The sequence below is a fragment of the Canis lupus genome, chromosome 35 (genome assembly GCF_048164855.1).
Source record: "Canis lupus baileyi chromosome 35, mCanLup2.hap1, whole genome shotgun sequence".
NCBI lineage: Eukaryota > Metazoa > Chordata > Mammalia > Carnivora > Canidae > Canis > Canis lupus.
This window is the reverse complement of record NC_132872.1, coordinates 4,730,257-4,757,697: the sequence shown is the minus strand read 5'-3', so window position 1 is coordinate 4,757,697 and position 27,441 is coordinate 4,730,257. Positions and strand designations below refer to the sequence as shown.

At 39.8% G+C, this 27,441-nt stretch overlaps 1 protein-coding gene and 1 long non-coding RNA gene across 11 annotated transcripts in view; one reads left to right on the top strand and one right to left on the bottom strand.

The window, feature by feature from the left end:
- Positions 1-72: 72 nt before the first annotated feature.
- On the top strand, positions 73-27,441 carry LOC140624913 (uncharacterized). Its single transcript, XR_012024347.1, has 3 exons — positions 73-335; positions 19,165-19,257; positions 22,617-27,441. It is a non-coding gene; the product is annotated as an uncharacterized lncRNA (long non-coding RNA).
- The window catches only part of MYLK (myosin light chain kinase), a 203,680-nt gene continuing 198,926 nt past the window's right edge, over positions 22,688-27,441 (bottom strand). For 7 of the 10 annotated variants that reach the window (XM_072811851.1, XM_072811848.1, XM_072811850.1 and 4 more), the window contains 2 exons: positions 27,308-27,439; positions 22,688-24,751 (listed from right to left, as the gene is read on the bottom strand). In XM_072811851.1, the coding sequence (XP_072667952.1) occupies positions 24,501-24,751; positions 27,308-27,439 (383 nt within the window). In that variant the 3' untranslated portion in view covers positions 22,688-24,500. The remainder of the gene's footprint in view (positions 24,752-27,307; positions 27,440-27,441) is intronic. The other 3 variants (XM_072811849.1, XM_072811857.1, XM_072811855.1) reach the window with 1 other exon arrangement.

The window sequence follows — 27,441 nt, the reverse complement described above, 5'->3', positions numbered from 1 at the left end:
CTTGAAAGAGGGCAAGGACTCTCCGGGCGCCCTCCGCCCCGCCCCCCCGGCTGGCTTCACACGCCAGCGCCATCTTGGGTGACGGTGATCGCCGCCTCTTGGCGCTCCGGGTTAGAGCGTCTGGCGCCATCTTGGATGCGGTCAGCGTCGCCTGTGGCCTCCTTCGCCGGTGCCGCCGCGTCTGCCGTCTGGAGGCTTCGTGGTCCCTGAGTGTTTTCTGTCCTTATAAGTACCCTCTGCCTCCGTGACGGATCGGGAGTATGACGCCCTCGTTCTCCCTTCCCTCCTTGCTTCTGCCGAGGGCTCTGGCCTCGCCGCCGAGCACGTGACCAGCGGTAGGCCGCCATCTTGGGTGCGGGTAGTTGACGCCGACGCCGCCCCCCTTCCGCCCTCTTCCGCCCCGGAGGCCCGCGACGGAGAGGCTCCCCGGCGGGGCGCTGCTCCGGGACCAGCCCCCGGGGTGAGGGCTGAGGGTTCGGCCGGCCGAGGTTTCTAAGCTGGGCTTTTAAATGTCGGAGGAGCGGTGCGGAGCGGCAGGCGGCCCGCGGGAGGCGTTGCCCGACGTGGCACGTGCGGCCCTCGGCCCAGTGTCCGGGAAGGTTCCAGGGCGGCGTCGGTCCTCCGGCCCCGAGCCGCGTGGGCGCTCACCTGTCGCCGCGTCACCTGGACGGGGACGGGGACGGGGACGGGGACGAGGTGTCGGGCCGCGAGGCCGCCGGCCAGGGCGGGGCCAGGAGGAGCAGGAGTCGTCTTTGGTTGGGTTTGATCGTTAGCAGCTGGTTAGCTAGTTAGTCGGCTAGTTAGCTAGTTAGTCGGCTAGTTAGCTAGTTAGTCGGCTAGTTAGCAGCTAGTTAGTCAGCTAGTTCGTTATTTAGTTAGCTAGTTAGCTAGTTAATTCCTTATTGAGTTATGTATTTAGTTAGCTACTTATTTAGTTATTTAGCTAGTTTAGGTATTTAGCGAGCTAGTTATTTCGTTTAGTTATTTAGTTAGCTAGTTATTTAGTTTGTTATTTAGTTCATTCGTTAGCTAGTTATTTAGTTCGTTATTATTTAGTTTAGTTATTTAGTTATTTAGTTATTTATTTAGTTTGTTATTATTTAGTTAGCTAGCTAGTTATTTAGTTATTCAGTTATTTATTTAGTTCAGTTATTCAGTTAGTTATTTAGTTATTCAGTTATTTAATTATTATTTATTTACTTAGTTATTCAGTTAGTCATTTAGTTATTTAGTTATTCAGTTAGTTATTCGGTTACTTTGTTATTTAGTTATTTATTTAGTTCTTTAGTTAGTTAGTTGGTGAAAGGCCCCTACCGCTAATTTTCAGACATCTTAAATGCATTGCTGTATACGTGGCGGTATAAAATATTTATTCTAGAAAATGGAGCATCTGCGAGGTTGCACATGGGGGTGGGGGGAGGGGGATTCCTGGCACAAAATGAGAGAGAGAGTCGTCTTCTGTGTCCCGGAGACCATTACAGTGGGAGGTGGTGGAAAACAAATCTGTGTCGGTTGGTGAAAGGTGTTCTCAGTTAGGAAGTTACTGCGGTAATCAGGTCCACAGGGATAGTGGTTTAGGCCAGAGCGGTCGTGATTGAGGTGATGAAAATGGCATTGAAATCTGGACGTATTTTAAAGGAGACCTTATTTTTTTATTTATTTATGAGAGTTACAGACAGAGAGGTAGAGGTAGAAGCAGGCTCCCTGCAAGGAACCCGACGTGGGACTCGATTCCAGGACTCCAGGATCAGGCCTTGGGCTGAAGGCAGACGCTCGACCGCTGAGCCACCCAGGGATCCCCGATAAAGGAGGCCTTGTGAGCAACTTTGGGAGAACTGAGTTGTAGAAGAAAGCATTTTGAAGGCAGAAATCAGTGATTTTGTTTTTTTACGTGTTGAACCTGAAATTTTCATTAGACATCCAAGCGGAGAGATGGAGTAAAACCAATTAGATTTAGACCAGGTGCAGGCAGAGCTGTTCTTCTGGAGGTTCCCAGGGAGAATCCATTCCTGACTTCCCCCAGCTTCTAGAAGTCACCGGCATACGTTGGCTCACAAGTTGCATCACTTCAGTTTGCCCTCTCTGAACTTTCACCTGCTCTTGTAACAAACAGCCTTTGTAATTACATTGGGTTTAACCAGGTGTTCCAGGATAATTTCCCCATAGCGAGATTCTTAACTTCCATCACACCTTCACAGCCCCTTTTGCCATATAAATAACCTTCTGGGGATTAGAATAGGGACCTCTGTTGGGGGGACCATCCTATAACCTATTTACAGCCCATTGCCAAAAAAAAAAAAAAAAAAAGCAGCAAGCAAGAAAACCCCCAGACTTGAGAAAAGTGATATTATTTTTAAGCCATTATTAAATTTGCCAGAAAGTACGAGATCTCCAAAGTGGGAGCTGCGAAAGGGCTTTTGTTTGTGGTGGTTAAAAACAGTAAATTGAAATTAGAGCAGTGATCACTTAGCAAAAGCCAAAACCAGGATTTATTTCTCTGAGGGCAAATGCTAGCACGAGGGCTAGGATTGAGAGACTAACCAGAGGAGCTTTCTAGGGCCTCTTTTATAGGGATGCTAATCCCATTCCTAATCACTCTCCAAAGGCTCCACTTCAGAATACTAGCATGTCAGGGATCAGGATTTCAACACGTGAATTTTCGGGGAACACAAAACATTTAGATTATAGGTGTTATTTCCCCTGGCAAAAGGGATTTTGCAGATGTGATTAAATCATGGACCTTGAGATACAGAAATTAGCCTGGATTATCTGAGTGCACCCAACGTAATCACAAGAGGGAGGCAGAAAAAGAATCAGAAGGGGGAGTGACTACAGAAGAAAGAGCGATGCCATGTTTCTGGCTTTGAAGATGGAAGCAGGCTTGATACTCACTAGTAACAGTTAACATGTATCACAGTGTGCCTTTCTCATAAAGAGTTTGATAAATTAATTGTAATATCTCCAAACCTACTAGTGGTATATGAAACAATACCACTTTTTTAAAAGTTGGCATTAGAATGTGGAAAACATAACAAGGCTTTTAGAATCTGGAAAACGTAAGGAAATGGATTCTCTCTGTAGCAAGAGATGCAGCCTTGCCAACATCTGATTTTAGCCCAGTGAGACCTGTATCAGACTTCTGACCTACAGAATTTAAAATACTATACATGTATAGTTTTAAGCCACTAAGCTTGTGGAAATTTGTAACAGCAGCAACTGGCAATACACCTAATATATCTCTATTGAATATCAGTCAAAAAGCATTATGAAAAAAAAAAGCATTATGAGAGATAATTACGATGAAAGGTTCTGTTCATCAGGAAAACACAATTTTAAGCATGTACATAATCACATGGTCTCTGCTAATATTCCAATTCTGTGTAAAGAATAATAAAACATTATTGGGTGACATTAAGAAGACCTAAAATAGCTGGAGAGATAGTGCATTTGTTACTGGACAGGAAACAAGTCTAAACTCAGGTTTGACTGCTTGCCGCTTGAAAATCAATACCTGAGACAAGGGATGGAGAGGAAGGTTGCTTTCCTTAGGAAGCCAGCAACCTGGGAAGATGGTGGACTAACATCTCAAAGAGCATCATCACTATCGACGTGAAGTTGGAGGGATATAAAGGGGAAGGTGGAAAAAAAGGGAGGGAGGCTGTCTGCAGGAGAAGTGGATGCCCAGGCAGTCCTATGGCGACATGACCCTGAACAGACTTGCTGGCATCAATGGCAGCTGCTTTCAGATGTAGTCAGGCCTTACCTTCTGGGAAGGTTTGGTCCTTCATTCCTCAAGGCCAATGGTCTGCAAACCTCAAGGAAAGTAAGTTAGTTCTGCTTACAGAACAAGGGACTTCGGTCAGCAAGCAAGAAGTGCATCAGCTTGAAGCAAGTTAACCCTTAAGACCAGTTGGAATTGTTACAAGTCACAAATTGAAAGACTCCATATGGTAGAGGTGACAGTTCTCCCTAAATTAATTTCTAAATTGCATGTGATCTCCAATCAGAATTTCATCAGGCGGTGATTGTTTGTTCATTTTGGTTTCTGTGGAACTTGATAAGGAAATGTAAATGTTACATGGAATTGTAAAGGTCCAAAATTTGTCAAGATATTGGGAGAATTTGATCTATAATATATCAAGACTTGTAAATTATAGTAAATGAGACAATATAGTGTTGGTATAGGAATGGCAAATAGGCTGATGGAGGAGAATAGAGAGCCTAGGAAACGTAGACCCTTTGTGTATGACAGAGATGATGTAGGGGAAAGATAGGCTTTTAAATAAATGCTGCTGGGACAGTTGGATATCCATATGGGGAAAAAAATTTCCCTTCCTCACAGCACACACACAAATCATTTCTAGGTTTAAATGTGAATGACGACATTTAAGGCTTTTAGAAAGTAATGTAGAAGAATATCTTTATGATCTCAAAGATAAAGAACTTTAAAACAAGATAAAGTACCAACTGTAAATGAAAAAACATACATTTGACCAGATTAAAATAAAGAACTTCTGTTCATCAAAAGGTAGAAAACTAGCAGAAAACTCTACAAAGTACAGAGTGGGACAAGATATTTACCACACACATAATTAGAAAGGACTAACCTTCACGACATATAAATACTCCCTCAAATCAGTAAGGGATAATCACATTGAGAAAGTGGGCAAAAGACTTGAACTGGGACTTTACCAAATTAAAAAAAAAACATGACAAACATGCAAATATCCTCAACTTTATTGTTAATCAGGGAAATGAAAATTATAACTGTATTAAGACACAATTAGCCATCCTCCAGGGTGGCTAAAATGAAACAGTTTGACAATACCGGTTGTTGGCAAGAACATAGTGCAGCAGAAGCTCCTGAAGCCTGCTGGTGGTGGTGGTGCATTCACTTCAGAAAATGATTGGACATTATCTAGGAAAGTCAAAGGTACACATAACCCGTGACTGATATTCTGCTGCCAAGTAGATGTCCTTGAATGCCCCTAGGATACGTATGCCAGAATATTCAAAGCAGTTTTGTTTATTAGCCCCACACTGAATACCACTCAACATCTTATATACAGTAGAATAAATAAATAAGTCATGACATGTTCTTACAGTGAGTTACTTTACAGCCATGCAAATAAACAAATTGGAGCTCTACTTGACAACTTGGATGAATCCTATAAACATAATACCGAGCGAAAGAAGTAAGGCAGAAACAAATGTATATAGTATGATTCAGCTAAAGTGCAAAATCAGGCTAAAACTATGGTTTTTTAGGGATATATATATACACAGAAAAAGCAAAGCAAAGCAGTGATTACCACCAAAATCACAATAATGGATACTTCTGGATTAGAGCTCACCACTTAGGAGCATTTGATTAGGAGGCAACCCTCTCCCTCATCTCTTTATCTTCATAGAAAAGGTGACTTCTACACACAAGAGGACTGTAGTGATCATTTCTAGGTTCCTACACAACGGAGACCAACTTAGTTAGAAAAGGATTGTATTGTAAGGTCAGCGGAAAGCTCACAAAAATTGATGGAAAAGCTGATTGAATGAGATTTGGAACATGGACAGGAAGCCATGAGAAATTAGGCAGCCAAAAAGAGAGACCAGATCAATACACAGGAAGAATCTGGTTATTATCCAGCAGCTTGTGTCATTGGCCTGACTACCATTGGACATTGAATGCTGCCATTACTGGTCCCTCTATTACCCCTGAAAGATTCAACACTGCCATTTGCTTCTCTTTGTTACTCCACGGTCAGTCAAGGTCTTTGGTAGGAGCATCTGATTGGAAGGTCACAAGCCCAAATTCTAGAGACATTGTTGCTGGCAAAGGGGCTATTTGCCTACACTTGAGCTTGCTTTTTGGAATTCTCTCCAAATAGTGTGTTTTAAACTGGATGAGCCACCTTGGGTGGCTCAGTGGTTTAGCACCGCCTTTGGCCCAGGGCGTGATCTTGGAGATGCAGGATCGAGTCCCACGTCGGGCTCCCTGCATGAAGCCTGTTTCTCCTCTGCTTGTGTCTCTGCCTCTCTGTCTCTCTCTGTCTCTCATGAATGAATAAATAAATAAATAAATAAATAAATAAATAAATAAATAAATAAATAAATAAATAAAATCTTTTTTCAAAAAACTGGTTGGTCAGAAATAGAAGACACCCATAACAGGGAATATGAGAAAATATATTCTAGCCCCCCAGGAAGGAGGAAAAAGAAGTATGATTAGTTAAAATCTGTGAAATTCCCTGGGCCATATTTTTACTGGGGTGCAAGACATTGTGCACAGTCATTGAAATGAAAGGCAGCCAGGCTTTTTCTTCCTTCTGTCTTGTAGTCTTGTAGTGTACTATTCTCTCTCTCTCTTAAAAAAAAAAATTAATTCCAGTGTAGTATATATAGTGTTATATTAGTTTCAGGTGTACAATGTAGTGATTCAGCAATTATGTGCATTACTCAGTGCTCATCATCTAAGTGTACTCCTATTCCTCATCACTTATTTCACCCACCCCACCCCTACCTCCCTTCTGGTAACCATGAGTTTGTTCTCTATAGTTAAAAGTCTATTTTTTGGTTTATCTCCTTTTTCCCCCTTTAGTTCCTTTATTTTGTTCCTTAAATTCTTTATATGAATGAAATTATATGGTATTTTTCTCTGACTGCAGTTAGTTTGTTTCTAGGTATTTTCTTATTTTAGTGCAATTATAAATGGGCTTGTTTTCTTAATTTTGCTTTCTGCTGCTTTATTAGCATATAGAAATGCAACAGCTTTCTGTATATTTATTTGGTATCCTGCAACCTTATTGAATTCTGTACTAGCAGCACTGAAAAAAATTACCCACAGTAATTTTTGGTGGAGTATTTAAGGTTTTCTATTTATTGTATCGTGTCATCTGCAAATAGTGAAAGTTTTACTTCTTCCTTACCAATGTGGAGGCCTTTTATTTCTTTTTGTCGTCTGATTGCTGTGGCTAAGACTTTTGGTATATGTTGAGTAAAAGTGTTGAGGATTTTTGCATCTATATGTATCAGACGTATTGGCCTATAGTTCTCTTTTTGTTTTGGTAACATCTTAATCTGCTTTTCATATCAGGGCAATGCTGGCCTCATAGAATGATTTTGGATACTTTCCTTCCTCTTCCATTTAAAAAAATGTTTTACTTAATTCAATTTGCCAACAAATAGTATAACACCCAGTGCTTATGTCATCATGTGCCCTCCTTAATGCCCGTCACCCAGTTACCGCATCCCCCCATCCTCTTCCGTTTTTTGGAATAGTTTGAGAAGAATGGGTATTAACTCTTGAAAATATTTTGTGGAATTCACCTATGAAGCTGTCTGGTCCTGGTCCTGGACTTCTATTTGTTGGGAATTTTTTGATTACTGACTTAATTTCATAGCTGGTAATTCAGTTTTTGGAGGCTTATAGGTTTCTAGGAATTTATGCTTTTTTGGGAGAGGGGATGAGTCTGGTTAAAGGTTTATCAATTTTATTGATCTTTTCGAAGAACCAGCTTCTAGTTTCATCGATCTGTTCTGTGTATTTTAGTTTCCAATTTGTTTATTTCTGCCCTAATCTTTACTATCTCCTTTTTTCTGCTGGTTTGGGATTTTGTTCTTCTTTTTCTAGTTCTTTTAGGTGTAGGATTAGGTTTTTATTTGGGATTTTCCTTGCTTCTTGAAGTATAAACTTCCTTCTTAAAACCACTTTTGCTGCATCCCAAAAATTTTAGACTATTGTGTTTTCGTTTTAATTTGTCTCCGTGTATTTTTTTAATTCCTTCTTTTATTTCTTGGTTGACCCATTCATTGTTTAGTAGCATGTTATTTAATCTCCGTGTATTTGTGGTCTTCCCAGATTTTTTTTCTTGAGGTTGATTTCTAGTTTCATAGTGTTGTGGTCAGAAAAGATGCATGATATGACTGCTATCATTTTTATTTTGTTGAGATTTGTTTTGCAGCCTTATAGGTGATCTATTCTGTAAAATTTTCCATGTGCACTTGCAAAGAATGTATTTTGCGCTTTTAGGATGGAATATTCTGAATATATCTCTTAAGTCCATCTGGTCCAGTGTGTCATTCAAAGATACTGGTTTTGTTGTTGTTGTTGTTGTTTTGCTGTTTTTCTTTTTTCTTTTTTTAAAGATTTTATTTATTTATTCATAGAGACAGAGAGAGAGAGGCAGAGACACAGGCAGAGGGAGAAGCAGGCATCATACAGAGAGCCTGATGTGGGACTGCATCCAGGGTCTCCAGGATCACGCCCCGGGCTGCAGGCGGTGCTAAACTGCTGCGCCACCAGGGCTGCCCTTTTGCTGTTTTTCTGTTTGGGTATCTATCCATTGATGTAAGTTGGGGTGTTAAACTCCCATACTATTATTGTATTACTCTTGATTACTTCCTTTTTATTAGCTGCTTTATGTATTTGGGTGCTCTTATGTTGGGTGCCTATATAGTTATAACTGTTATATCTTCTTGTTGGATTGTTCCCTTTATGATTATATAATGTTTTTTCGTCTCTTGTTATAGTCTTTTATTAGAGTGTATTTTGTCTGATTCAAGTGTTGTTGCCCCAGCTTTCTTTTTTGCTCTCATTTGCATAATGCTTTTCCATGCCTTTACTTTCCATCTGCATGTGTCTTTAGGTCTCAAATGAGACTCTTGTAGGCAGCATGTGAATGGGTCTTGCTTTTTTGATCCATCCCATCACCCTATGTCTTTTGATTGAAGTTTTTAGTCCATTTACATTCAAGATAAATGATATTGATAGATATGCACTTAATTGTCATTTTGTTATTTGGTTTTTGGTTGTTTTTGTAGTTCCTCTTTTTTTCTCTCACTCTTTTCTCTCATGGCTTGCTGGCTTCCTTTAGTGATATACTTGGATTCCTTTCTCATTTGTTTTTGCATATAGCTGGGTTTTGTTTAGTGGTTACCATTAGGTTGATATATAACTTATGTGTATAGCAATTTATATTAAGTTGATGGTCGCTTAAGTTTGAATCCATGCCAAAAGCACTAAGTTTTTACTCCTTCCCCTCCATGTTTTAGGTATATTGTGTCATACTTTACCTCCTTTTATTTTGTAAATCCCTTGACAGATTTTTATAGATATACTTAATTTTACTTATTTTGTGCTTCCTACTTTTTTTTACTCCTTCTTCTGTTCTTTTATTTCCACTAACAAGTCCCCTTTAACATTTCTTATAGGGCTGGTTTAGTAGTCATGAATTTAACTTTTGTTTGTCTAGGAAACTCTTTATCTTTCTATTCTGAATGATAGTATTGCTGGGTAGAGTTTTATTGGATGTTGGGGTTTTTTCTTTCAGCTCTTTAAATATGTCATGTGACTCCCTTTTGGTCTGCAAAGTTTCTGCTGAAAAATCAGCCAGTAACTTTGTGGGGTTTCCCTTGTATATAACTGTTTCCTTTGCTTTTAAAATTCTCTCCTTATCACTATTTTTTTGCTACTTTCATTACTGTATGTCTTGGGTTGATTTTGTTGGGGACTCTCTGTACCTTCTAGATCTGGATTTCTGTTTTCTTCCCCCTTTTCTCTCTCTTCTCCTTCTGGGATCTCTACAATGTGAATGTTATTACACCCCATAATGTGAATGGTGTCATTTAGTTCCCTAGGTCTATTTCATTTATTGTTGTTGTTGTTGTTATTATTATTATTATTCTCTCCTGTTCAATGTGATTGCTTTGCATTACTCTGTCCTCTAGATTGCTGATCTGTTCTTCTGCTTCCTCTAGTCTACCATTTATCCTGTCTAGTGTATTTTTAATTTCAATTATTGAGTTCTTCATCTCTGATTAGTTCTTTATGTTTTCTGTCTCTTTGTTGAGGGTCTCAGTGAGGTCCTCCACTCTCTTCTCAAATCCAGTGAATATCTTTATGACCATTACTTAAAAATCTCTATCATGCATATTACTTATCTCCATTTCGTTTAGCTCTCTCACTGTGATTTTATTCTGTTCTTTCATTTGGGACATATTCCCCCTTATCCTCTTTTTTTCTAACTGTCTATTTCTGTGTGTTAGGAAAGCAGCTGTGTTTTCCCTGCTTGAAAATAGTGACCTTATGAAGAAGAGGTCCTGTCGGGCCTTGCAGTAGAATGTCCTGTGTTTACCAGGACCTGGAGCTTCAGGAGTGTCTCCTCTGTGTGTTGTGTGCACACTACTGTTGTGGCCGAGCTACTTTTGCCTTCAGTCCTGTCCTCTATGATGGCTCTCTTTGCCTGTGGTAGGCAGAATTGTCCTTGTGCTGTTAGTGGGCCAGTATAGGGCTGCCGTGGGCTTTAGCTGAGTCCAATCGTGTGTTTGCCAGAGATGTGGTAGTCAGGAACTACAGGGTCCCTTCTCCTTGTTGTCCCCTGAGAAACTTTCTTTGGTGGTTGGGGCCTGTAATCAGACCAGATGTCTTCCTTCAGTTAACTACTGGGGCTGCAGTTGGACTTGTGTATGTGGTTATCTTCCCCTGTCTCTGGAGCAGGAGTCACTTTGGTTGGTGCTGGCCCCTATCAGGGCTGCTTGCACAATGCCAGGCTTGTGGCACTGCTTTGGATGGGCTCCAGCCAAGGGCATATTGGAGGAGGCAGGTCTGCAGGAGGATGCCAGGGCTGGATGTCTGTGCAGTGTTAGCAGGGTTTGTCAGGTCCTGGAGGTTGAGGGGTCCTGGAGCTGAGGCCTGGCAAGACGGGGCCTGTCCACAGAGAATATGGGGGCAGGGGCACTGTTAGCCGGCTAGGTGGAGAGTGTTGGCACTGTGTTGGTTCCTGCAGGTGTCCATGTGTTAGGCTAGGGTTTGGCAGAGGGAAATGGCACCCACCAGGTCTTTTGTTCCTGGAGAAGTCTCCTAAAGATTCCTGACCCTCCAGCACATGCTCTGAGAGTAATAAATAACTCTCTTCCCTGTATACCCCAGGCATTTTCAAACTGCTCTTTCTCTGCTCTCTTTGGGGGCTATTTGTTAAGCTGTCTCTTTAAGGATAGGGACTCAGTTTCCAAAGCCCTCCAGAGTCTCCCAGAGTACAACCTGCTGATTTTTATTAGTTCTAGGTCTTAAGTCCTTCTGATTGTAAGAACTTGTGAAATTAGACCCCGCTGATTTTCAAAGCCAAATGTTAGGGGGAGTTGTCTTCCCCGTGCAGTTTCTCCATGCCTGGGTGCTTGGTGAGATTCTGTTTTCCCTCCAGCTGGCTGCATCTCTCCCTTCCATGAGCACTCCCAAGGGTCATTTTGCTCCTGACCATGTCTCCACCCTTCCTTCCTTCTTCAGTGTGACCTCTTCTCTCCATTTAGCTGTAGAGAGTCTGTTCTGTCAGTTTTTGGGTCATTTTCTGGGTTATTTATGCTGATGTTGATGTTACCTAGTTGTATGCGTAGGACAAGGTGACCTAGGATCTTCCTACTCCACCTAGATGTCTTAATTTTTAAAAAATATCAATAGCATCCTGTTTTTGCACCTGGATGTAAATGTTTTCTTGTATTTCTTTGAAGATACTATTTTTTTTCTTCCTGTATAATCTTTATTTCTTTTAAGTCCTTTTTGATGTTTGTTGTCCTCTGTCTTTTTTTGTTAGAGACTTGCCTCAAATGGTCAATGGTATTTGATTATTTGTCTATATTTAAGAGTGAAGTACTAAAAACAAGTTTGTGTTTAGGTGGGGCTGTTCAGTGTGGGCCTTCCTGTAAAGTGCTTAGTCACAAGAATAACCTAGGAATCCTAGACAAGTCTGTGATATGCAGAATTCAGTAGAATGTAATTTTAATGTCTATAGCGGTGTAACCCTATCAGAAAGAAAACATTTCGGAATTCTACCAAATCTGGAAAGGTTTCAACACACTGAAGACACATAAGGATTAAAAACGCTGGCTATGAGTATTTATAGAGGTAGATGGGAAAGATTTAGATACCTAATGAGAAGTAAAGAATGAAAAGCCATTGAAGTCATGAAAGAAGTTAGCTACCATCTTTTAGGCAGTGCAGACTTTCAGGAATAAAGGAACATTTAGAACTTAAACTCAGGAACTGGATTTTAGAGTTGGAAACATAGTGACTACAGAAAGGGACTTGATCATCTGAGTCACAAGAAATATCACCAGGATGTGTTGTAGTTTCAGGTCTTATGCCCCATTGAAGTCTGGTTAAAAAGCACACTCAGTCAGCTGAGAAGGCAATGTTCCCCTCAATTGGGATTTGTTCAGGGCTGTAAGCCTGGTTCAATATCCACAAATCAGTTATTGTAATATACTATATTAATAAAATGCAGGGTAAAAATCATGGTCATTTCAGTGGATGCAGAAAAAGTACTTAACAAAATTCATCATCATTTATGATAACTCAAATGAAGCAGGAATGGGAGAAATTACCTCAACATAATAAAGGCTAAATATGACAAGTCCACAGCCAAAATCCTTCTCAACAGTGAAGAGCTGAAAGCTTTTCTGTAATATTGGGAACAAGACAAGGATGCCTACTCTCTCCACTTTAATTCAACATAGTCTTGAAAGTCCTTGGCAGAGCAATTACAAAAGAAAAAGAAGAAAGTCAACAAATGGTGTTGGGAAAATTGGACGGCCACATACAAAGAATGAAATTAGACCACTGTCTTACATGACACACAGAAATTAACTCAAAATGGATTAAGGACTGTCGAACACACAAGACCTGAAACCATAAAAGTAGAAGAAAACATAGGCGGTAAGCTCCTTGACATAGGTATTACCAAAAAAATAGTTTTTTAATCTGACACCAAAACAAAAGCAAAAATAAATGAATGGGCTTACATTAAACTAAAGAGCTTCTTCACAGCAAAGGAAAACATCAACTAAATAGAAATGCAACCTACCGAGAGAAAATATTTGTAAATCATGTATCTGGTAAGGGGTTAATATTAAACACATATAAAGAATTCATATAACTTAATGGTAAAAACCCTGATTAGAAAATGGACAGAAAATCTGAATAGACATTTTTCAAAAAAAGACATACAGATGGCCAATAGGTACATACAATAGGTACAATAGGTACCAATAGGTACTCAGCATCATTAATCATCAGGTAAATGCAGAGCAAAACCATAGTAAGATACCACCCACACCTATTAGAATGGCTGTTATCAAAAAGACAATAAATAAATAAATGTTGGGAAGGATGTGGAGAAAAGGGAACCTTGTGTAGTACTGAGGGAATGCAAATTAGTGTAGCCACTATGGAAAAATTTTTTAAGATTCCTCAAAAAATTAAAACTAGGGCAGCCCAGGTGGCTCAGCAGTTTAGCACCGCCTTCAGCCCAGGGTGTGATCCTGGAGACCTGGGATCGAGTCCCATGTCAGGCTCCCTGCATGGAGCCTGCTTCTCCCTCTGCCTGTGTCTGGGCCTCTCTCCCTCTGTTTCTCTCATGAATAAAAAAATAAAATCTTTTTAAAAAAAATTAAAACTATATGATTCAGCAATTCCAATTCTGGGTATTTATCTGAAGAAAATAAAAACACCCTATGAACCGTATGTTCATTACAGCACTTTTATGATAGTCAAGCTGTGAAAACAACCTAAGTGTCCATTGATGGGTGAATGGATGAAATTATCTTATGGATAAATAACAGAATATTATGAGCATAAAAATGAGTGAATTCTTGCTATTTGCACCAAATGGATGGACCCTCAAGGGCATTATATTAAGTGAAATAAGTCACACAGAGAAAGACAAATATTGTATGATCCCTCTTCTGTGGGAATCTTGGGAGGGGGGGAACCTCATAGATACAACAAATTGGTTGTTGCTGGAGGTGAGGGTGGGGAATGGGGGAAATGTATAAAGGAGGTCAAAGGTTTAAAAAAAAGTATTACATCTTGGTAAATTTATAAATCTACCAAATCATATCAGGAAACTGCATTTAATAGTTTAAGGAAGAGCTGAGTTTTAAAATTTGCCACATTAATAGGTAAAATATTAATTTAAAAAAACAGAATGGAGGGCAGCCCCGGTGGCTCAACGGTTTAGCGCCTGCCTTCAGCCCAGGGCGTGATCCTGGAGACCCGGGTTTGAGTCCCATGTCAGGCTCCCTGCATGGAGCTTGCTTCTCCCTCTGCCTATGTCTCTGCCTCTCTCTCTCTCTCTCTGTGTCTGTCATGAATAAATAAATAAAATCTTTAAAAAACAAAACAAAATAGAGTGCCAGGTTGGCTCAGTCAGTGGAGCATGCAACAACTCTTGATCTTGGGTCCATGAAGGCAAGCCCCATATTGGGCATAGAGCTTACTTAAAAAGCAAAAACCCCAGAATGGTTTCCAAGTAATCTTTTTTGAGCACAAAAATCACCCTCAAGTACATAAAATACCAACACTGACAATTTAATGAAAATTGGGGTGTTTTGTTGAGAAATTCCTGTATGACAGTGTGTGTGGGTTATTTCTCCATGCTATCCAATTTTTCCAGAAAAAATGCTTCAGCCTCCTGCCTCTGCAGGAGTACCCTGCAATAAGGCTGGCTTCACAGGTGCACACTTGTGCAGTCACATGGCGCTTAGAAGGGTCTCATGCTTGTTTTAATGCCCTGCTATCACTGTCTTGAAATTCTTAATACTTTTTTTTTCTTTTTTAACAAAAGCCTCACATTTTCTTTTTTTTTTTTTTAATTTTTATTTATTTATGATAGTCACAGAGAGAGAGAGAGAGAGAGAGGCAGAGACATGGCAGAGGGAGAAGCAGGCTCCATGCACCGGGAGCCCGACGTGGGATTCAATCCCGGGTCTCCAGGATCGCGCCCTGGGCCAAAGGCAGGCGCCAAACCGCTGCGCCACCCAGGGATCCCCAGGCCTCACATTTTCATTTTTCACTGGGCCCTCCAAATTACATAGCTGGTCCTGCCTGGCAGTCAGAGTTCTGGCAGCCAGCCACACAGGGGAGAGGGCTGGAGTTTTGAGGTTTAGTGTGTAGCTTTTCCCTGAGTCCTGTTTTCTGAGTTGCCTCACTCCCATCTCAGTTGGGCCTGTCATCCAGTCCATGGCCTCTCTAGTGTAACCAGAAGATCCCTTTTTCTGCCAGGATTGGGAAAGAGACTGTCAGAGGGGCCATATGGGCTACAGGAGGAGATGGGAGAGAGTCAGTCTAATGCCTCTACTTTTGCCTAGTTCTGTGGTAGGACTCAGTTTTCTCTTTGAGGATTTTTTTCCTGCAGACACTCGCGGAGTGGAAAAAGAACAAAATCAATTACCAATTAGTCTATCCCCCAATTTTGTCAACACTCAAATCTACCGTATCACCTCTCCCATCCTTTGCCCATGTGGGTTCATGCCTTTATCCTTTTACTCTCATTTTCTTGAGGTTTTGGGAGACAGGAAATAAATGCAAGTGTTCAGTCCACCATGTATGGCCACTAGTCTTCATTCAGTTTCCATAGAAACAACTACTTTCCCCTTTATCACTCAATTTTTCTTGACTCCTGTAATAATTAAATTATGTAATTACAGTTACAATTAGAATGAGTAAGTTTAAGAATAAACCCTATTGACTACACTCAGAAGTATATGGGCATCAGTTAATTTATTTTACAGAGGAATGAGAATTGTTAAGTTGGGCAAGTTGGATGAAATGGAAATTAGTTAATTGAGCTTCTGTTTTAAATGAATGTAAGCCATCCCTTAAGAAGGTTCATTATTGAAAGTCTAAACAGTTTGGCTTCTTGGACAACCAGTGTGAAGAGGCTTATCTGTCTTTAAAACTTGCTTGAGCAAGCAAATGCCTTTCTAGGACCAGGCTCTTTTCTGTACTTTATAGGTATAATGAGTGTGTTCAGACTGACTTCCTGGACCCTGGACCTTGATCTGTCCTAATTCCTAGTTATTCCATCCTACCTCTGTCCTGATCTCCTAGTTGGACTTTGACCTGCTTTGACCTGAAAGACCTTGGTTTGCATCTGTATGTTGATACCTTACATTCCCTTTAAAGATCCCCTTCATAAGCACCTGGTTCCTCCAGTCTCTAGCCTTTTAGGAGTTCTTCAGGGCAAAACTGACCTGCCTTTTACAGCTTCCTTCTCTGCGGCAAGTCAGATATCGGCTTCTTTTGTGCTCTAAGTCAGTTACCCACTCATTTGTTTGCTTTCTTGTCTTACAAAAATCAGGGATTTTTCACCTGTCTTCTCCCATATTTGTCTTTGAAGGGTTTACAGCTTTAAAAAAATTATTTTTCCTTTACTCTCAGTTTAGCATGGGTTCCAGAGAGAAGAGAGTGACTGCTTCTTTTCAGTAGGTCCTGTTTGGCTTCCACTCCTGCTATAGTAGCTTCTCATTTTCTAAGCCCTTGGTATCCTGCTTTTCCAGAAAAGGGCCCCTCCATTTTGAGTTTTGTAGACAATTAAAAAAAAGATATCTTCCCAACCATTTCCTGGGACTGCCTAATAGCGTGGGATCTGTTCTGTGGTTAATATGCAGTCAGGAACAAGTCAATGTGAGTTAGCTTTTGTAAACATCAATTAAAATTTAGAAATTTATACATTTCTTCTGAGTTCAATTTGTTGGTATATAGGTTTTCATAATATTGTTACAGTTGTTTGTATTTCTGGTGTTGGTTGCTATTTCTCCTCTTGCATTAGTAATTTATTTGGGTTCTCTCTCTCTTTTTTTTTTTTTAAATGAATCTTGCTTGAAGTTTTCAAAGAACCAGGTCCTGGTTTCATTGATCTGCTCTACTCCTTTTTAGTTTTTATGTAATTTTTTTTCTGTATAATTTACTTCTGCTCTAAACTTTATTATGTCTTTCTTTCTGCTGGTTTTAGGTTTTATTTGTTATTTTTCTAACTCTTTTAGGTATAAAATTAGGTTGTTTATTTGAGATTTCTTTTCTCGAGGTAGGCCTGTGTTGCTACAGACTTTCCTCTTAGAACCACTTGCTGCCTCCCAAAGAATTTGGACCATTGTGTTTTCATTTCCATTTGTTTTCATGTAATTTTTAATTTCTTTTTTGATTTCTTGGTTGGCCCAATCATTGTTTAATAGCATATTAAATACCTCCATGTATTTATGCTCATTGTGATGAAAAAAATCACAAGATTTTTTCTTGTGGTTAATTTCTAGCTTACTGGTGTTGTGGTCATAAAAGATGCATGGAATGATTTCAATTTTTTTTGAATTTTTTGAGACTTGTTTTGTGGCCCAATATGTGATCTATTCTGGAGAATATTCCATATGCACTTGAAAAGAACGTGTTTTCTGTTTTAGAATGGAATGTTCTGAATATGATAAATCCATCTGGCCCAGTGTGTCATTCAAAGCCACAATTTTCTTGTTAATTTTGTTTTGATAATCTGTCCATTGATGTAAGTAGGGTGTTAAAGTCTTCTTTTATTATATTACTATTGATCATTTCTTTTATGTTTTTATTTCTTTTATGTTTGTTATTAACTGTTTTGTGTATTTGGGTGCTCCTATCTTGGATGCATAAATATTTACAATTGTTATATCCTGTTGGTGGATTTTTCTATTATTATATAGTATCCTTCCTAGAAGGAAGCATTGGCAAGGATGTAGACAATAAAGGAACCCTCCTGCACTGTTTGTGGGAATGCAAATTAGTGCAGCCACTGTGGAAAATAGTATGGAGGTTGTCAAAAAATTTAAAATAGAATTACCCTACAATCCGACTTGCACTACGGGGTATTTACTCCCAAAATACAAAAACACTAATTCAAAGGGATACATGCACCTCTGTGTATTACAGAGGTGTTATTTACAATGGCCAGCCTATGGAAGCAGCCCAAATGTCCATCCACAAATGGATAAAGATATAATATATACGGGGATGCTTGTGGGGGTCAGCAGTTGAGCACCTGCCTTCGGCCCAGGGTGTAATCTAGAGTCCCAGGATCGAGTCCCACATCGGGTTCCCTGCATGGAGCCTGCTTCTCTCTCTGCCTGTGTCTCTGCCTCTCTCTCTCTCTCTGTCTCTCATGAATGAATGAATGAATGAATAAATAAATAATAAATAGATAAAAAGATAAAATATACATGCACACATATACATACACACACACACACAGTAGACATACGTACAATGGACTCAGCCATAAAAAGAGTGAAACCTTGCCATTGGCAACAACATGAGAGAGCTAGAGAGTATAATACTAAGCAAAATAAGACAGAAATACCATATATAGAAAGACAAATACCCTATAATGTCATTCATATGTAGAATTTAAGAAAAAAGACAAACGATCAAAGGAAAAAAAACAAAACGAACCAAGAAACAGACTCTTAACCATAGATACCAAATATATAGTTTTTGTGGATGAGAGGAGGTGGATGGGGGGATGAAGGAAATAGGGGATGGGGATTATTTTATCATGATGAAGAAAATCAAATGATAAAAAAAAATCAAATGAGCTATTGACAGTGTGCTCTATAAACTGGGAGATACCACCAAAAATAAAAATTATTATGTCAAAAAAAAAGTGATCTTAAGATTTTCTTAGTAAATAAGAATCTGTGTGCATATCCGTAACACATTTCTCACTTAGTAAATCAGATTGTAGTTATTTTGCCACATGCTTTTTCCTTCCAACTGTACCTGTGTATAGAGCTGTTGATCTTCACACTTTTTTTTCATGGAAGTTAATGTTACTTAAACGGCAAGTAGATCAAAGATAAAGAAAAAAATTAGAGAACTCTTTGAGATAAAGGTATAGCACAATTAAAGCCAAGCTAAGTCTGAGAAGTTTCCTCTTAATTGCAAAATAAGGCTCATTAAGGTCAAATGAGCTATTCTCGTGACTATGAAGAGAGTAGCAATTGGGAGGTAAAACTTTCCCTTAGGACAAGAGGACAGTTTGTAGCATTTCCTAAACTCACAGCAATTCCCTCTTTTTTAAAAAAATATTTTACTTATTCATGAGAGACAGAGACATAAGCAGAGAGAGAACAGGCACCGTGCAGGGAGCCCCATGCGGAACTTGATCCTGGGACTTGGGGATCATGTCCTGGGCCAAAGGCAGATGCTTAACCGCTGAGCCACCCAGGGATCCCAGAGCAGCAATTATTTCTTGAACAATTGCATGGGTACTTTCAAATTCAAAGATCCTTTTCTGGGAGGTGGACGAATTTAAATGGTTATTTTCATCTTTCATTAGTATATAACTTTTTCACATCTGTATTTTGTTTCTGCAGGAATATAAACAGTTACTTGAGAGTAGAGGATGTTTCTGATGTATTTTAGCATCTCTGAGTGCCAGAAGAATAGGGGCTTACCATCAGGATCAGGTAATGTGCATGACCTCATTTATTTTTATTTTTTAGAGGTGCCTGGTGGCCTACTTGGTTAAGCTTCTGACTCTTGATTCCTGCTTAGGTCTTGACCTCAGGGTTGTGAGTTCAAGCCCTGCATTGGGCTCCATGCTGGGCGTGCAGCCTACTTTAAAAAAAAAAATCGATCTATTTTTATTTTTGAAAGAGAGCAAGCATGTGCATGCATGCTAGCAGGAGAGGTGGGGTGGAGAGAGGCAGAGAGAGAATCTTAAGCAGGCTCCATGCCCAGCACGGAACCGACATGGGGCTGGATCTCATGACCCTGAGATCAGGACCTGAGCTGAAATCCAGAGTTGTATGCTTAACCGGCCGAGCCACCCAGGTGCCCTGAGCTCACTTAATTTTTATAACAACTAAGAGGGAGGAGCTGTTACTCTGGTTTTATAGATGAGGGGACTGAAGCACAAGCTGCACAGCTCCAGTAAGAGACACAGTTGTAACCAACTCCCCTTGACTGATTAACCAGGTTAGCTAAATCCTACCCGTGTATTCTGCAGCATTTGTCTTCAGTGAACATGTCAAGTGCCTTCTGGAGCGAGATCTTAGACTTAATGCACCCTACAGAACAGGTTGTATGACTACTTGCTAATAAATGTTTGATGAATTCGGTCTGAGGCTATCCTTCACGTTAACCTATACCATCTGGGATAAGGATGTGGAGGGGCCCAATAGCTCAACCTATTGCTTCACTATTAGTGACTACTTATGTCTGCCCAAAATAAGCTAGTAAGTGTGAATGACCAAATGGACAGGTTAAGTGATAATTTTCTTCTTCCTTAGTTATCTCCAACTAGAAGAAATCTAGTGCCATGATAATGTGAAGATGTATCATATACTTCATGTGGTCACTAGTGGGGCTATAGTCTCTGACATGAAGCTCTCCCTGCAGAATGTTAGCATTTGGAACATGTCAAGGCCTACAGGCTGAGATTTCAAACAAGCAGCAGTTAGAAATGTAAGGTTGTCTCCAAACACTGTAGGTCTCCTGGGTATTTCCAGTCCCAGTGATCAAAACAACCAATGTTAATGATCGTAGCTGTCCCAGTGGCCCCTCCCACCTCCTTTTTGGTTCACTGCCAAGGAAATCCTGCCCTAGTGACCCGGTCTCTCCTCTGCATCTATCTCAAGTGGCCCCATTGGATGCTCCCCTATCTCAGATAGCTCCAGGTTCCAAAACACTTGAGATTGCTGTCCTGGCTGGTTGTTTCATATCACAAGTAATCTTGTAATTGCTTGTGAATTGCAGGTCTACTTGGATTTGGTGGTGAGGAGCATAGAACTGGTACTTTTAAAATGTCTTAAAAAGTGAAAAATATATACGAATATAAATGAATAATCAAAAACTATAACCGGGTCACCTGATGGCTCAGTGGTTGAGTGGCTGCCTTTGGCTCAGGTAGTGTTTCTGTCCTGGGATTGAGTCCCTTATCGGACTTCCCGCAAGGAGCCTGCTTCTCCCTCTGTGTGTCTCTGCCTCTCTCTGTGTGTCTCTCATGAATAAATAAATAAAATCTTTATAAAAAAATAACAAAAAACCAAAAACTGTAACCTAGTTATTGAGTCTATATTATCCAGTATAAACGGTGAAACTATTTCACACAAACATTTAAGTTCTAATTTCACAGCAATACAGTTAAAATTTGGAGTTCTCATTTTTCCCTAGTCCATCTAGAACAGTGGTGATAGAACTTTACAGAAAGTTTTAACCTGTGCTGTCCAATTATGTGGAAACTAGTCATATGTGACTACTGAATACTTGAAATTGTGGCTAGCATAACTGAGGAGTTGAATCTTAAAATTTATTTACGTTAACTTGAGCTTAAATAGTCACTTGTGCCTTGTGGCTACCATATTAGTCAGAACAGATCTCAAATTTGATGATGGCCTTATAACAGGATAGTCTGTTATGTAGCAGCCACAAATAACCCTAAAATCGTGGTGAATCATAAGAACCAAGTTTATTTATTTTTTTTTATGGTGAAAAAATTTATATTTAGATTTATAGCCGACTGGAACCAACTTTATTTCTTGTGTTATATATCCATTGGGGGCTGGCTTGGGACCTAGGCAGATAAAGCAGTCACTGTCTTACATGTTGCCAGCCATAATGGAGAATCTTGTACTGGTATTTAAGTACTCTGGCCCAGAGGGGATGCACATCACTTCTCCTCACAGCTCAGTGACCAGGACTAGTCACAGCCTCATCTAGCCGGGGAGCCAGCAGTGCTGTGCCATGGGACAAAAAGCCTCAGTAATGACGGCACAGACATTAGAGTCACCCTTTCAAAATACAGAGAAGGAATTCCTAAAGGGTAAAGAAAGTAGTATTACTTGTGATTTCTTGAAAATTGGAGAACTTAGTTGAATTTAGAATTCAATTACCCTTCATGTCCTTGATACTTATTAGCATAGATTTATTAAAAGCCAGTAAGATTTGAAAGGTAAAACTCAAACACTTTGATCAAAAACAAAAAGAGACTATATAGAGTTGACAACAGTCATCATGTCTTTTTAATAGAAATATAGAAATATCATTTAATATGAAGTAATGCAATGTAAACAGCAACCAACGAGTTTTTATGTGTTTGGGATGAAAATGGAATGGGAGAAAATGTTTTTGTTATTTTTCCTGGTGCAGAATATGTATGGCCCTTTTTTCCCTAGCAAGGAATAAAAAGTTCTTTTCTTTAAAAATAGTAAGTTCCTCACTAGGAACATTTGTGAATTGTGGTTGCCTTAAAAAAAGGAAAAAATTGAAATATTTATTAACTGGACAATGTATTGTTTCTCCTTCTAGACTACACTGTGGGTTCATAGAATCCTCTAATTCAGCATTTATTAGCATGCCCGATTCCTTTTAGAATATCTATAATATTGTTTGAAAACTCAAGACCTAAAGGGCTCACCATCTGATAACAGATTTTTGATAAAGCAGGAGCATTATCAGGAATTTCCTCCTAACAAATGTTTCAGTATCAAGACACGGAAAGATAGCACTTGGTTGCCAGTAACAAAGTGCACTAAAGTTACAAATGCAAACCAAGCCCTGGTCAATAATATTAACGATGGTGATTTTGTCACATGCCAAGAATGTCATATAGATCTTAGCATTATGAGGATTCTGTAGATAGCAAACGTCCATGGAATTTGAACTTATCTGTAGAATGCAATTGAATCAAACTGATGCTCAAGAGAGATTTTGTATATAATGTGCAAATTAGGCTTCCTAGTATAAACAAGGTCTATGCGAGTCCTTAGTGAAACACAACCATCTAAGCCATTCCCGCAGCACTGCATTTTTTTGTCGTTTCCAGGATGTATCTGGGTAGTCTCCAGCGAGTGGCATGGGAAGAAAGAGAAGGGTTAAGAGATTGAACAAACAGCGTGCACTGTGGTATCCTTTATTTAAAAACTGTGAGCTAACTACAGTTGTAGTGTTCTCATTTACCATTCTGATGGCATAATAAACTGGGAGAACATTAACACAATTTCAAGACATTAAAAACCTGTAGCAAACACACACCACACATGCGCACACACATGACAACACACATGCACACGCAGATTATAGTCTAAACACAACTAAGTGAAGAAAAGCTTCAAATGCTCTAAATCAAATTTTAAAACCCTTTATTATAAACTGTGGCAATACCGTGGCTATTATGAAAAAAAGTTGTAACTGCTTAAAAAGCAAAAAGAAAAATACTGGCAAATTTGAAACTAGCAGCAAAAAGCAGATAAAAATAGAATGGAAGGTAACATAAGACTAATATCAAAGTTCTAAAGTTGATACTGTGTAGGGTTGTACTGAAGTCATTTCAGATTGTTTCTTGAGGAACTAGTAAGAAGTCCCTTGAAATATGAAATTGCTGCACTTTACAAACAGTGGAAAAGAAAAAGTATTTGGAATGTTACACACACACACACACACACACACACAGAGAAATGTATTAGGCATATCAGTTTATAGTCTTTGTTTATGACCTTCAAAACGTTTATAAAGAAAAATTTAAGTGCCAATGTAGTGAAAGAAAAATTCCTAAAGATGCAAGTCTGAGTGCATTTATCAGGTCTAAGAATACATTTGAAGGCTGGGGGCAAGGCATGACTGATGAGCACATTCAAGAAGAAAACATCGCAGAACCCATAAGGCAGGTAGAGCTCTCTGGAGAGTGTTTAGAATCGAAAGTGTGTTAAACTCAGACTACCCCGAAGGAGATTCCAAAGTACGTGCAGTTCTACAGCCCTTCATCAGTTGAAATCTGTTTCATAGTGGCCGATAAATAATTAAGACTAACTTTTCAGCAAACTGATTTTTCATACATTCAAACACAAAAATCTTTACCACACATGAGAGCTGATATTCTAATAACAGCACAAATACGAATCCTGGTTTCAGAAGAAAAGCACATTAGCAAGGATCTTTTTTCCCCCCACGGGTTCTTACAAAAATGTCTGAAGCTGCTAGACATCTGCGGAGAGGGGATAAGTTTAGATTTCCTACTGATTTTGGAAGAAAAGAGATTCTGTTTTCCTAAGGAAGCCAGCCAGCCATGAACAGGGGACTGGTCTTCAGAATCTAAGAAGCATAATGTCCTTGGTGCTCAAACTCATGGCAAGTTCAGATCCAGAAAAACTGGCAGATGGAACAGGGGAGAGAAATGAAAAGTTTGAATGTACACAGTATACTTTGGAATCAAATGTGCCTCGTAAGTTAGAATGGCTCAACTGCTTTCAGAATGAAGTGCTGCAGTACTGGAGGAGACACGGTTCCCTGGAATTAGGAGCTGGGAGAGACAGGTCTCCATCTCCAGGGACCTTCTGGGCTGAGCTGTGACCCCAGGGCCTTATTTGTCATGAGTGCTTTCAGTTAGGGAATTTATGACTTTACCCAGATAAAGATTTCTTTTGGTTACTTTCTCTTTAATATCAACTGATCAGGCAATTACTGGTAATTTCCCAAAATGAAATCTGGCTGTGCTAGTATCTTAAGATGCCAGCTAATTCACATTAATGCCCATCAATAGCTGCTGCTAGGTACCACCTGCTGTTGCTGAACAATCAACCCTCAAATGACCTAACTAGATAATCTATCACACTAGGTGCTTTTACTATCTTGGATTTTTTGAGCTTTAGAGAAATAGTCTTGGTAATTTCTTTGTAATATGACTTAGAAGCTGCTTCTCTCTGGCTTTGTTTCACTCTTCCTCTTCTTCCTCTTCCCCTTCCCCTTCCCCTTCCTCCATGGTCTCCACAATGAGCTCTGCTGTGCAAGTGGCTTCTCCAAGACTATTGACAGCCTTGCAGGTGTACTTGGCATCGTCATCCCCACAAACATCGCTAATGATTAAAGAGCAGTTCCCATCCTCGTCGTAGTCTATCTGGAAGTGGCGGGACTCCCGGATTGACTGGTCATCTTTAAACCAGACAACTTCAGGGTCTGGGTATCCTGCAGCACAGGGAGAGAACACAAGTTGGGAAAACTGTTATTCAGAATTTCTTATCAATTCATGCAAGCAGCTCCTAAGCAACCTCTATTGATTTCGGGAGTAAAGGAAAAAAAAAATAATGTTTTGGCTTTTAGCATCTCTTTCGAGATTTACATTTGGATATGGGCATATACTGTAAGTAGTAATATCCAAAACTCCACAAAGATACCAGTCATGCCATTTGCCAGCCATGTGGGGCTTGTACTAGCCACCTTTATACAGATCTAGAGTACTACGTGGGACATAGCCCCGACTCCTACCACACACCTAGAGCTAAGTATCTCCTTGGGTGAAAAGAAAATTTCTTACCTTATATAAAAGTTGAATTTAACTTTAAATAAAAAATAAGAGAACAAATGGGCACAAGAGATCTTTTGGGGGTGATGGAAATGTTCTAAAATTGGATGGTGGTGATTGCACAATTCTGTGAATTTACTGAAGATCACTGAATTGTATACTTAAAATGGGTAAATTTTATGTTATGTAAATCATAACTCAAAGCTGACAATAAGCTCAATAATACATAAGTTAGAGAAGCTGATAATATTGCTTAAAAAAAAAAACAAACAATATTTATCTTAGCCTGATCCAAAGACAGATAATCTACCTATTGTAGATAACTGGAAATTGACCACATTGGGTACACTCATTTTATGTTATTAGTCATGTTTCTGCAAAGTTCATTTAAAAAATATTTTTAAATATATACATCATATATATATGTATATGTCCTATGCCATATATGTATGATGTGTATGTGAGATACACACACATATTGGCCTTTACAAATATATAATGATTCTAATGGACTCTTTCTTACATTTTGGAGAAATATTTTTACAGGAAAAAACATTCCAGCCCCATCCAGAATAAAAAATTACACCTAAGAACTTAAGAATTCTAACATTCTTTTCAAGTAGATTTTGTTTTTATCAAAACTGCAGCCATATGCTTTAATTCCTCCCTAGTGCTCCAAAGTTATGCAAATATGAAGGAAACATTCCCAAAGAGGAAAGTACAAAAATGAGATCACTGTGTTGTAATAATTTTTAAAAAGGAAAAAAGAACTTTAGAAGACCCCCAAGACAGTGGTGATGGTGAGAATTCTGAGCATTGGCCCCAGAGCTTTGAGCAGTACCCCCAATCTGCATACTTCCACATTAGCAAAGGCAACACACCCGCCTTTTTTTTAATTGAATGGAAAAAGAGAAAGATGATGATAGGCACTGCATTTACAAAGCAATTTTAATGACAGAGGAGAAGAACTTTCTTCATTCTTCACTTTGGGTTACTTTGCCCAAAATGTATGTAGTCAGTCATACTACTGGAGAATCTTAGATCGTGGGAGGCATGATTTGTTCTGACTGCTGTCCTGTGCTATGCAGCCTTGGGAAAGTTGCTTAATGAACTTCTGTGCTTTATTTGGTCAGACTGAAATGGGAGATGACCGTTCACTTTGGTTGGCACAGAACAGTCACAGACTTGAGACAAAGAATCCAGTCTTGCCCTAATCTTTCTGGAATGCTGCAATCTGTGGAAACTGAAATTTTTGTGTCACCAACATTGCTAACTTCTCAGGTTCTATGCTAAGATCACTTAAGTTCCCTGGAGCTCTAACAACTCACAATTCTATGGCCTCATTATTCTTGGCAGGCAGAGAAGCATGGGGAAGATGGCATAAGCATCTGGATCCCAGCTCCCCTCCTTTTGAGGTCACAAGGCATGCTCACTCTGCACTTACCAGTGTCACAACTTTTCCCTTGACTGCATGACGTCTTGAACAGACTTATAAGGTTTCCCCTTTTCACATATGTCCTCTGACAGCATCCCCAGAATTAGCTACTCAGGCATTAGACATCATCTTAAGAGACTAAGGCTTGGGATGCCTGGGTGGCTCAGAGGTTAGGGACACCTGAGTGGCTCAGCAGTTAAGCATCTGCCTTCAGCTCAGGGCGTGATCCTGGGATCCTGGGATCAAGTCCCGCATCGGGCTCCCTGCATGGACCTGCTTCTCCCTCTGCCTGTGTCTCTGCCTCTCTCTCTGTGTCTCTCATGAATAAATAAATAATCTAAAAAAATAAAAAAAAAGAGCCTGAGGCTCAGAAGAGTTTAGATCATCACCCAAGGTCACAGAGCCCGCAGATGAGGAGCTGAGCCACCAGCTCCCCATTTTACACTCTTCATGCCAACCTTCCTTTGAAACCTCTTATGGGCAGTTCACATGCTTCCCAGAAGCTTGCAAAGCTCATTTCGCTAGGCATGTTCCACAGCCAAACAGGTCTATGATAAACCACTTTTAACTTGAGTCTAGAGGCTGATGTAAGTATGTGAACTAGCAGAGGCGCCCTAGGTGAGTCACTGAATGGCACCAGCCTTCAGGAGATGGAGTGGGAGCAGTGGGCCGAGTCCTCCCCGCCCAGGTATCCCCGCCGCCTGGCTACCCATAACGGGCACAGCAGGGCCCACCAGCCCACCACACCCCTTTTGTAGTCCAGGGAAGACTAGCTAAAACTTACCTTCAATCTTGCAGTCAAATCTAGCAGCGCTTCCCTCCACAACTTCTAAATCACGAATGGTCTTAGAGAAATAGGGTTTTACATGGGGCTTTTCCTCAGCAACAGCCTCAAGGAAAGCTTGGGACACATCTTCT